General features: G+C 37.1%; 1 protein-coding gene across 1 annotated transcript in view; it reads left to right on the top strand.

The window, feature by feature from the left end:
• The first annotated feature begins 1,135 nt into the window (after positions 1-1,135).
• SHLD2 (shieldin complex subunit 2) overlaps positions 1,136-12,566 on the top strand; it is a 112,268-nt gene continuing 100,837 nt past the window's right edge. Inside the window, exons 1-2 of the mRNA XM_042782980.1 lie at positions 1,136-2,669; positions 6,412-6,519. Coding sequence (XP_042638914.1) covers positions 1,139-2,669; positions 6,412-6,519 — 1,639 coding nt within the window. The 5' untranslated portion in view covers positions 1,136-1,138. The remainder of the gene's footprint in view (positions 2,670-6,411; positions 6,520-12,566) is intronic.

Here is a 12,566-nt window from a genome sequence, read left to right as displayed (position 1 = left end):
TCTACTTCTGAGTTATCTATGTGTGATATTTTATTGTTAATCTTATGAATTTTTGTTGTGTTTGTATGATTTTATTGAATCTGTCATTTTGTTCTTGTATTGTTTTTCTGAAGTCTTCTGGGGTTTTACCTGTTTTCCTATATCTCTTTGAGGATCCCAAAAGTCTTTTGAATTCCTTCTCAGGTAGTTCTGTTGTTATTGCTTCCTCTGGAAAGTTTTCTTTCCTTTTATTTTGCTTATTTGTTGAGCCATCTTATCTTTTTTCCCCCATATGATTTGTTATTGTCTGCTGTCTCATGTATTAATGTGTTATTTATGTATGTATTTATTGCTTGATTGTATCTTTGTTCTTTTTGTCCTGAGTGTTTGTTTTGTTTTGATATGTTAGGGTGTGCAGGTCAGGCCTTCTATGCTGATCACTAGTCTGGTGGGACAAGAGTACTGGTCACCTGTCACTGAGTGGGCAGGGCAGTGGTGGGCAGGGTGCACACATTGCTGTTCATCAGACATGGTAGGCAACTGGGGGCAGGCTGGGCAGATGCAGACTGCCACCTGTCAGTCTTGTGAAATGGGAGTGTACAGTGGTGCTCTCTGTGTGGGCAGGATGGTTAGCTGGAGTATAGCAGGTGACTGGGGGCGCTGAAGTGCCCTCTGCCACTTGCCAGGTTGGTGGAATGACAGACAGGTGTGTTTAAGCCACTGGGGGTGTGGGAGCTCTCCGCAGCTGGGTGACATGGTGGGTAGGAAGGGTGTAGTGGGCAGCTGGGTACATAGAAGCACACTGTCATTTGCCAGGTGTGTGGGGAGGTGAGCTGGGCAGTGTCACAGGCTATAAGGGGCATGGGAACTCTCTACATCTCACTGGGTGTGTGGGGAAGCAGGCAGGGGGTATAGCAGGCGATTGGTTTGTGTGGGAGCGCTTTTTGCCACTAGCTGGGTGGGTGGGGCAGCGGATCAAGAATGTGGGATATGGGAGGTGTGGAGCTCTGCTGTTTGCTGGGTGAGCAGAGCTATGGGTAAGGGGTTATATCAGGTGACCAGAAGCTTGGGAGCACTCTCTGTCTCTCGCTGGCTGGGTTAGAGCAGCAGGGGATACTAATTTAAAATTTTAATTTTTTTTTTTTTTTAATCAGAAACCATGATTGGAAGATCTCAAGTCCATATTTTTTGGGGTGCTCCAGTTCTCCCACTGAAAATGACAATATCACAGGAACCAACTTTTTTAATACCTGTTACTGATCACTGGAAAAAGATTCAGCTTTTGTACAGTCAACATTCTTTACATGTAAAGGAAGAAAAATGCAATCACAAAAGCCTTGAAAATTATCAAGTCATAGATGGCATTGACCCTCTGAGTCTTACTAGTCATTGTTTAGTGAACTCTAGGAAAAGATCTGTTCATTTGAAAGATAACTTTATATGCTCTATTTCTGAGACACAGAATGCAAAATCCCAGAAGAGTCCTTCCTCAGGGGTGAAGGACGTAACAGACTCTAGCATGCTAGGATGTGGACTTAAGAGCAGAGGGAAACATTTAACTGAAGAAAATTATCGAAAGCTTGTCAGTGAAAATAAGAAAATCACAGTTGAACAGCATAAAGGTCAGTTAGATATCTGTGCTTCAAACATAGAAAAAACAACGCTACAGTTAGATTCTAAGCATGCAGCTATATTAGATTTGGTCTGTACTACTAAGCAGATTAATATAGGGTCAGAAGCTATAGAAACAACATGTGTGCCAAGAGCACATCATGAAATGCAAAACCAACGTCTGGAATTCTTTTCCTCTAAAACAGTAGATAAACCAAGATCTAAAGGAGCAGTTAAGAAAGTGTCAAACCTTAAAATATCTACTGACACTGAATTTCTCAGTATAATGACCTCTAGCCAGGTTGCTTTTTTAGCTCAGAGAAAGTGTAAAGGGAAGAATTCTCTAAATAAAGGGGCCATAAACATGGAGATTGGACCAACAGTAAGTCATGAGGAAATGAGAGTAACGCAGGATAATTTGATTCAGCCTAGTGAGGATTTGGCAGAAGGGTATGAAAGTGGACAAGAGCAAGCATATTCCCTTGAACTTTTTAGTCCCGTTTCTCCTGAAACAAAAAGTAACCACATTCTCTTAAACTCTGATAAAGATCTTGAAGAAAATAAAGGATCTCAAGAACTTTTCAGTTCTGAAGAAAAACTGCCACCAAATGAGATCTGTATTGAGTCATGTAGGTCAGGAATACTGTGCTCCCAACACAATAACTTCGATAAAAGTGCCAGTAAAAGAAGTTGGACGTCTCACGATGCATCAGGCCATTCTGAAGCTCTATCTAAAATCTTCCAAGTATCTAAGAAAACTAAATTGCTTTCTAATGCAAGATGTCTTGCTGTAACACTGGGCCAGAGGAATGTGTCTGAGTTTAAATATGTTAAAAAAACATCATTAATAAAAAATTGTGATTGTAAAAGTCAGAAGTATAATTGCTTAGTCATGGTGTTATCTCCATGTCATCTGAAAGAAATAAAAATAAAAGCAGGACCAAATTCTGGCTCTAAAGTACCTTTAGCAGCAATTACAGTAATCGACCAATCGGAAATTAAGAAGAAGGTTTTTATGTGGCGGACTACAGCATTTTGGGCACTTACAATGTTTCCTGGAGATATAATTTTACTCACAGGTGAGTTCTTCATGGTGTAGTGATTGATAGTTTATTTTATGAAGCTATGTTGTGTTTTTTATTTTCCCCTTCTCTTTAAGTCCCTTGGAATTCTTTCATTTCCATTTGCCTCTTCTTGGCTGCAGCTGATTGATCCTGTTATAGCATCCACACTGGTCTCCTTACCATTCCTGAGTATCCTGTTCATTGCCCTTTTTGGGTCTTTACTCTGCCCTTTTTAGTTCTGTACCTCCTTTCTGCTCATCTCCTTTTAAAAGCCTTCCCTGATTGCCCCTCTTATTCTTTCAGGTAATATCATCAGACTTGCTGTTTGTTTTGTCTGTGTATGGCTTTTTTATAATCCTTTAATTATATTAGCAGTCCCACAGTGAAAGAATAGCATTTGGACAGCATTTCTGCTACTTTATTATATATGAGTCATTTATTATTAAAATTATGTTAATTACATTTGGCATTACAGAAAGGAGAAAAAACTCCTGGTACCACATTAACCTCATTAAAATTTTGGAGTGTTTCTTTATAGTTCATTTTCTGTATGCTCTTTAAAATGTGTACACAGACATATAATAATAGCTGGTGCTCCTTGGGACCTCAGGAGCTCTGGTGGCTCAGTGCCAAAGGCATTTGACTGCAACCAGGACACTGGCAGTTCAGACCCCATCAGTCATCTGCTGAGGGGAAGGAAGACTGGGAAATCTACTTCCGTAAAGATTTACCACCTCAGAAACCCAGTGGGGTCACTATGAGTCGGAATTTACTCAATGGCAATGAGTTTGATTTTTTTTGGTTTATTGGGACCTTACTTTGTGTTAGGCCCTGTTTTAAGTGCTTTACATGTATATCAAATCATTTCAGCTATATGAGGAAGCTACTGATTATTGTCCCCATTTTCCAGTTGAGGAAACTGCGACCAAAGAAGTAATTTGTTCATTGTCACTCATCTAGGAAGAGGCAAAGCCGTGCTTTGACCTGGGTTAGCATCACTCCAATAGATCCCTGGGTGAGGCACAAATGGTTTGTAGTCAACTTCTAACCTAAAGGTTGGTGGTTCAAACCCACCCAGAAGCACCATGGAAGATCTGCTTCCATAAAGATTAAAGCCAAGAAAATCCTGTGGAGCAGTTCTACACTGTAACACATGGGGTTGTCATGAATCAGAATTGACTTGATAAGTTTTTTTAGCATCATTCTAGAATCCATACTTCTACATGTAGGTATTCCCCGACTTAACAACAGGGTTCTGGGGTTCTGTTCTGATGTAAGTTGGTTTTGACATAAGTGACATACACCATTCTTTTTTTTTTTTTTTTTTTTTTAAGATTTTGTTGTTATTGCTTTTTATTATCAGTATCTTTTTAAATCTGATCTTTATTTGTCTTTGGGGTTTGAAAACATTACATGTATATTTACAGATACAATGACATCAGCAAATTATGCAGTGCAACATTGTATGTAGTACTATTACAAATGATGAGATATGCAAAAAATAAAAACACAAAAAAATGGTTTGTTGTAACTCGAATATATCTTAAGTCAGGGACTGCCTGTAGTTGTAATCATAAAGAACTTAGAGTTTTTATCCTGATTTTTTCAGCTTGCATCAGAAGTCTAAAATTTTATTACATGTGCTTTTTCAGTGACTTTAAAATCAATACCAGTGTGTTAGAGCAGAGATATCAGTTTAAGAAGATAAGATGAATCACAGACCAGAAAGACCATTATTAAGTTTAAGAAAAAGCTAAAGAAAAAAGTATTGGTCAGTCTTAGAGCTTAGAAGAAAAACTTAAAGGCAATCATTGTTAGTCCTAACTAAACAGTTTTCAGGGGAATGAGAACCTTAGCTAATCTATTTTGGTATTCTTGTACAATGATCAGGAGGACTTTCTGATAAAGAGGTAAACACAAGGGATTGTAACTAACAGGCTTAGTATGGCATTGCCATTTTACTGGTTGGATGGAGCCATTTAATCCAACTCCCTCTGTTCTGATTCAGTGCTCAGTGAGCAGTCTTTTGCTTACACTCTCACTTTCCAGTTGTAGAACTGCCTGCAAGGTGAGAATGGGTTGCACGCATTCTCCTTTCTTTGACGATTAATGTCTCATTATAAATTTTTAAAAATTTGTGTTCTGGTTTTGTATTTGTCTCATTAACTTGTTGAATGTGAGCTTATGTTGGAAAGGTGAAATCTATTTTTGGAGTGCTGACAAAATCAGTTTTTCAGACTGCAAAGAGAGAGCAGGAGCCTGGCCCATGGTAATTTTACCAAGACAATGACTGTCATTGTCTGAGCTTCTGGGAGGCTTTCCACTGGGCAGATATGAACTCCACCCTGCTGTCTTTGTATTTTTTTCCTACAGTTGTTAAAAAATAGGTGACATTCTAAAGGTGCTCTGGTGGAGTAACAGTTAAAGCATTAAGCTGCTAACCACAAGTTCAGTGGTTGGAAACTAACAGCTGCTCTGCAGGAGACAGATGAGGCAATCTTTTTTCATAAAGATTTTTACAGCCTTGGAAACCCCTTGGAACAGTTCTGTTCTGTCCTAAAGGGTTGCTATGAGTTGGAATTGAGTAGATGGCAGTGAGTTTGTTTTGGTTTAGTTAGGTAACATTCATCAATTGACTTTACCACAATTTACTTAACTGTTTTCTTACTGTAGAATGTTTAAATTATTTCTATGAATACATTTTTGAAAAATGTCTATTTCAATATCCATTCCAATGGCAAGATAGTGGGCAGATTGAAGAGGTAAAATCAATAGGTGAGATATTGAGGGCAAAGGGTGGGAAGGAAATGGATGATTTCAAATTTTAGTTTATCTGGCTGGTAACATAGTGCCAAAAAATGAGATGGGTCATATGAGAGGAAAAATAAGTTTAGACAGTACAGAATTTGAGGAGCCATTAGAACTTCAAGGCAGGAATGCTCATTATGCAGTATGAATAAATGAGTCTAAAGCTGAGGATCTAGAGTATAAATTTGAAAGCAATCACTTAGACTTTATACATTTTTGTTTTTCTTTCCCATTATCTCTAAATTATTTTGCTACAGTTAATATATCTTTATTCCTCTAATACTTTGCACCCTGATTATATCCTGCCTGGGACACTTTTCTCTGTCTTGACAGTTTTTTCTCTGTCTTAACACTTTTGCCCTACCTAGAGTAGTTTTTACTTATTGATATGTTTAGTTCCTCTAGGTGAGTCTTCTCTATCAAAAAAGAGTCCTATGGCTCTTTTTCTCATTGGAAAATATACTTCCAAAGCCTTTCACTTTTAATATCTATAGAAGATGATTACCATGCCAATAGGGAAAAATAATCATAACCCTCTAAGAATGCCTTATATTCAGGTATGTTTATAGCAGAAGGTAAAAATGCATACTGAATATTATTTGCTCTCCTAGGCACCACTGCTTTGGAATCTTTACTTTGCTTCTTGGCAATGTATTAGAAATTATTACATTATAACATTTGCCTATGTAAACAAAAGCCATTAAATCTTTCTCTGTGGAACAGTGAGCTTCCGTGCTGATAATGTTTGGAAATACAGAAGCATCTTTCAATTTACCTATATACAGAGATACTGAGGTTCAGATTTCAGATTTTGCTGTTTTATCATTTCATGCCTTTGGGCAGATCACTTAATCACTTAACCTTTTGGAACTTTAGTTGCCTGGTATGTGGGAAGCATAAATAATATGAAGGAATTTATGGCATGATCAAACTTTTTTCTCCTCTCTAGATGTTACTATTCATGAGGATCAATGGGTTGGTGAGACAGTACTACAATCAACATTTACCAGTCAGTTATTAAATCTTGGGAGTTATTCGTCTGTCCAGCCTAAAGAATGTAAGATACATTTTAAATGCAATAATTTAATATATTAGGAAAGAACATTTCACAGCATGTTTTCTAGATGGGTTAGCTTTAGAGGTTTATTTTCTTCAGTAAGAGTGAAAATGAACTTGTATATTATAATCAGATTTATTTTAAGAAGTATTGGGGTTCATGTTTCATTTTCTTATTTTTCTTAGATGATGTAATGGTGGTTCTTAATCTTCTAGGCAATCATAGAGCTTTTTGTAAAGCTGTGGCCATTTTTTTAAACGGACTTAAGTAAATAGACATGAAATTTGGCATATAATTTCAAGTAGTACATGTACCTCTGAAGTTCTTCCTTCAAACTCCTTAACCTGTGGTTAAGAAACCTTGGGGTGATGGAAAAAGCATGGGCGTTGTAATCAGTCAGACAGCTGTGGTTTGAATCCTTGTTCTTCCATCTACCACTGCTGGGAAAAATTGCCTTTCTTCTATAGTAGCAATTTTCTCTTCTTTAAAATAAACTATTGAAGAAACTATTGTTATCTTTTTTTCCAGGAAATGAAAAAGGACAACAAGGTAAGGGTGACAGTATGAATTAGTAGTTACAATCTCTGGAGCCAAATAGACCAGGTTTTAAATTCTGGCCTTTTTAATTCCAAAGTCTGTCTTTAGACCCACCATAGCCTGTCTCTCCATCTGTGGAAGGTATCTAAATACCTTCTAGAGTTGTGAGAAATAAATGAAATAATAAATATAAGGTATTGAGCTTTATATATATCTGTATAATATGGTAATATTAATGGGAGAAGTAGTAAGTTAGCAAAATATATTTGGTAGAATACTGAAACACTATACTAGTGAAGTACCATGGACTGCTAAAGGAACTAACAGATCTGTCCTGGAGGAAGTGCAGCCAGAATGCTCCTTGGAAGCAAGAATGGCCAGACTTCGTCTCACCTATTTTGGTCATGTTGTAAGAAGGGACCATTCCCTGGAGAAGGATGTCATGCTTGGTAGGGTGGAGGGTCGACGAAAGAGGGGGAAGCCTTCAACGAGATGGATTGATACGGTGGCTGCGATGATGGGCTCAAGTATAGCATGGATTGTGGGGCTGGCGCGGGATCGGGCAGTGTTTCGTTCTGCTGTGCATGGGGTCACTATGAGTCGGAGACGACTCGACGGCACTTAACAACAACAGCAACAACATACTAGGAACTGACTCAGTTCAGCAGGCCATGAGGAATCACCAGCCATGGGAGTGAGCCTGGAAGTAGATTTCCCCACACAGGACCAGCTTTAAGAGGAGTACAGCCTAGCTGATCCCTTGATTGCAGCCTGTGACAGACTCTGAATTAGAGGACCTATCTAAGCTGTGCAGAACCTGAGATAATAAACATAGTTTTAGGCTATTAAGTTTTGGGACAGTTTGTTAGGTAGCAATAGATAACTAAAGGAGCTCTGGTGGTGCAGTGCCTAAGGCATTTGACTGCTAACCAGAAGGTTGGTGGTTCAAACCCACCAGCCATTCCATGGAAAGAAGATGGGGCAATCTACTTCTGCAAAGATTAACTACCTCAGAAACCCAAATGGGGGTTGCTGTGAATTGGAATCGACTTAATGGCATTGGGTTTGGTTTGCTTTTGTTAATAGATAACTAATACATATGTCCAATAGGAAAATAGACAAGGAGCATACATTTTATTGAAGAAAAAACACTTATGTCCAAAAACATCTGGCGAGATAGTCACTAACAAAAGCAACAACATTACGATAGTACAGATCACTAACTGAAAAAGGAACAGGTCATGCATAAACCATGATGGAAATTTAGAATGAACCAAGGATTATGATTAATCCAATGTTGTTCACCTGAAATATAATTGGAAAAAAAAAACATTTCTTTAACAGTTAAAATTTTACATTTTCATTTTTGTAGATGATAACCTTTATGAAACCTTGCTTATATAAATAAGCAAATGGGAATGGAAGGAAATAAAATAATATCACTCCCTTCTTTTAGAGTTATATGCCATATAGTAATTTTTTTCTTAAATCTTTCTGAATTCTATTCATTATTTTCTAAATGGTAATATTATTTTGTCTTTTAAAACATGAACTTTTTATTTTGAAATAATTTTAAGTTTACAGAGAAGTTGCAGTGATAGTTCAGAGAAGTTCCATATAACTTTCACCCACCTTCCCCAAATGTTTTTGCTGTTGTTAGTTGCCATCGAGTTAATTTCAACTCATGACAACCCCATATGTGCAGAACAGAACTGCTTCATAGGGTTTTTCAAAACAGCAGTCCTCACAACTGGACCAATAAGAAACATGACAAAGGAGAAAAGATTGAAGCTGTCAGGGATTTCATTTTATATAGATTCACAGTCAACATCCATGAAAGCAGCAGTAAAGAAATCAGATGTTGTGGAGTATATTCTCAGAGACAGCCAAACACTGTGAAAGAGTGACTCAGGACCATAGTCTTGGGTGACATTATGTTCAGTTGGCACAACATAGTACATAAAAATCTTGTACATCCTACTTTAGTGAGTAGTGACTGGGGTCTTAAAAGCTTTTGAGCAGCCATCTAAGATGCAACTATTGGTCTCTTCTCATCAGAAGCAAAGGAAAATGAAGAAAATCAGTCATCTGGAAACAATTAGTCCAAAGATAAGATGCCGAATGCTTGGAAAGGGATTAGAATTGAAGATCCTGGATAGAGTGGGGGGAAAAATGTGGAACAAAATTCAAAAACACAGAAATGACAAGAATTACTGGTTGGATAGAAACCGGTGGAACCCCTGAAACTATGACCCTGGGTTACCCTTTGGGCCTAGAAATGGACTGACTTCCATGGGTTGGCTCTCAACCCAATAGTAGAAAAATGTGCATGCGGAACACCTACCCCTGGGAGATGCCTTCATCTACTCTAGGGAAATGCACCGCTTAGATCATCCAGCCGTGAGATATCAGAGGGGCAGCATTCACATAGATGGAAAGCTGGACAGACAGAATGTATAGATAAGATGGGTACAGGAAGGGGTAGTCACAGGGAGGAGAGGGAAGGAGAGCTTTTATGGTCAGAGTTTGTAATCAGGGCCATGAAATCAAATGTGTATGAACTGTTGAATATAAAACAAATCTGCTTTGTGAATGTACACCCAAAGCACAAATATATATATGTTTATATATATATATATATATATATATATATAAAAAAATAAAAAAGAACTCAGATATTATATTGCACTGGGCAAATCTGCTGCAAAAGACCTTTTTAAATGTTAAGAAGCAAAAATGTCACTTTGAAGACTTTCAGCTAGCAGTTGAGAACTTAACCATTTGTGCCACCCAGAGATTCCGCTCCCAAATGGTAACATCTTACATTGATTCATTTATTATTCATTATTCATTAATTTCATTCTTCATTTGGATTTCACTCATTTTTCCACTAATATTCTCTTTCTGTTCTAGGTTCCATCCAGGATATCACAGTATATTTAATCTCCTTAGTTTTGAGAATTTCTTGGTCTTTCCTTGGATTTCAGACCTTTACAGGATTTTTTCTTTTTTCCAAAGAATGTCCCTCGATTTGGGTTTGTCTAATGTTTCCTGATGATTAGATTGGAGTAATGGGTTTTAATGGAAAATACCACAGATGTGAAGTACCCTTCTCATTGTATCATAATAGTGGTATATGGTATCCACATGACTGATCACTTGTGATATTTATAACCTTGATCAGTATGTTGTTGTTGTTGTTGTTATGTGCCATTGAGTCGGACCCTACTCATAGCGACCCCTCCTTGGGTTTCTGAGGCAGCATCACTACAGAAGTAGATTGCCCCATCTTCCTTCCGAGGAGTAGCTGGTGGGTTTGAACCACCAGCCTTCTGGTTAACAGTCAAGTGCCTTAGGCACTATGCTACCAGAGCTCCCTCTTGATCAATATAGTGATTTTTATATTTGGGCAATGTAACATTGTAAGATTTTTGATGTGTGAGAGCTTTGTTTTGTAAAGTGGAAGAAGGGTATTTGGAAAAGGGGATGTACGAAAGGAGTTCTCAGAGAGATTAGTTTAGGAAAAAGTACATATGGCAAATTGAGGATCTGGTTATTGAATCTCACATACCCTTTGGATTGTCTTTAAATACCCAGTTTGAAGACCACAGAAATTGAAATTTCCTGCTGACTTTTGTTATGTACCACAAACTTCTCAAATTCAACCTGTCCAAAGCTGAATTCATTATCTTTGGCTGTTACTTTCTCCTTCCAATTTTTCTTCTGTGTCCTTGGGTACTTAATATTCATCTGTTTACATAAGGAAAAAGTATTAGTGCATCTTTGATTCCCTTCCATTTATATCCCTATATCTAGTCCATCACCATATCCTGTTGAGGCTATGTCATAATTCAAATACAAATTCTGTTTTAAAATTTATCCACTTCTCTCCATTGGTACTGTTATTACTCTAGGCCAAATCATCATAAGCTCATTTTTTCAGTAATTGTATTAGGAAACTTGATACAAAATATATAAAGTATATTTAAATGATGAAGTGTATTAAGAAACACCCATGAAACCACTACCTAACTTAGAATATTACTAACATCATTAGAGCTTTGTGTTCTTATTAAAACAGATTCTATGTATTGGGTTCTGAAAACATTAAAATATTTGTGGTGTTTCAGAATTTGATTTTGAGGTCAGTCAAGGTTTTAATTTTAGGCTTTCATTTAAGTTTAATCTATAAAAAAATCAATATTTGAATTTACCACATCTTAAGCAGAATTCATCATATTTTACCACTATTGATATAATACCAATTTGATAAGTGGAAAGAAAGGAATGTTTTAAAATAATGAAAATAACATGCTATTGTTGTTAGGTGCCAGCCATCTAGTCACTTTTGACTCATAGTGACCCTGTGTACAAAAGAACAAAACACTGCCTGATCCTGTGCCATCCTCAGAATCATTGCCATGCTTGAGCCAATCATCACAGCCACTGTGTCAGTCCATCTTGTTGAGGCTCTTCCTCTTTTTTGCTGACCCTCTGCTTTACCTACCATGATACCCTTCTCTGGAGACTGGTTCCTTCTAATAATGTGACCAAAATATGAGAGATGAAACCTGGCCATTCTCACTTTTAAGGAGCATTCTGGCTGTATTTCCTCCAAGACAGATTTATTCGTTCTTCTAGCAGTTCATGGTACATTCAATATTCTTTGCCAGCACCACAGTTCAGATGCATCAATTCTTTTACGTTGTTCCTTACTCATTCTCCAGCACTCACATGCATGTGAGGCTATCGAGAAGACTGTGGCTTAGGTCATGTACACCTTAGTCTTCAAAGTGACATCTTTGCTCTTAAGCACTTTAAAAGAGGTCTTTTGCAGTACATTTTCTCAATGCAATATGTGTTTTGATTTCTTGACTGCTGCTTCCATGAGCGTTGATTGTGAATCCAAGTCAGATTAAATCCTTGACAATTTCAGTCTTTTCTCCATTTATCACTATGTTGCTTATTGGTCTAGTGGTTGTTTATTGGTATAAAATAACATGGTATGCAAATATTTTACAGGGAGTTTGGGAGATAGAAGTAGATATTCTGGGTTTGAGGCTGATCTTGATTCAAGTAATAATAGTTTTTTAACAATTCCATTAAAATCTTAGAATAGAGTTATTTCATGGAACCTCTGAGTAGCTTTGTGGAGCAATCTGAAAAACCTTGAACTAATTAGATAACCTTCAAATTCATTGTTTATACTTACATTTAAATTTATGTTAACCTGTTTTTCACAGGTTTGTGTCCAAAATACATTCTAAAGGTTTTTTGTTTGATTTAGGGAAATGATTATCAGTTGACACTTTGAAAATATTGCAATTGTATTTCTTCTAAGAGAATAAATCAACTTGGTTAGTTTCATTTTTCATGTAGTTACAATTCATGAGAATATATAGTCTTCTCATCAATGTATTTACTTTTGGAAAAGACTTTTGTTCTTTCTTTGTTATAGTGAAGTGTTACATAATTTACAGACTTAGTCTTGATAAGGGAGCTCTGGTAGC

This window comes from Orycteropus afer, unplaced genomic scaffold, assembly GCF_000298275.1.
Source record: "Orycteropus afer afer isolate SDZICR_OR568_19922 unplaced genomic scaffold, OryAfe1.0 scaffold00547, whole genome shotgun sequence".
Taxonomy (NCBI): Eukaryota; Metazoa; Chordata; class Mammalia; order Tubulidentata; family Orycteropodidae; genus Orycteropus; species Orycteropus afer.
Note: the sequence above shows the minus strand (reverse complement) of the source record. Positions and strands in the feature narration are given on the sequence as shown.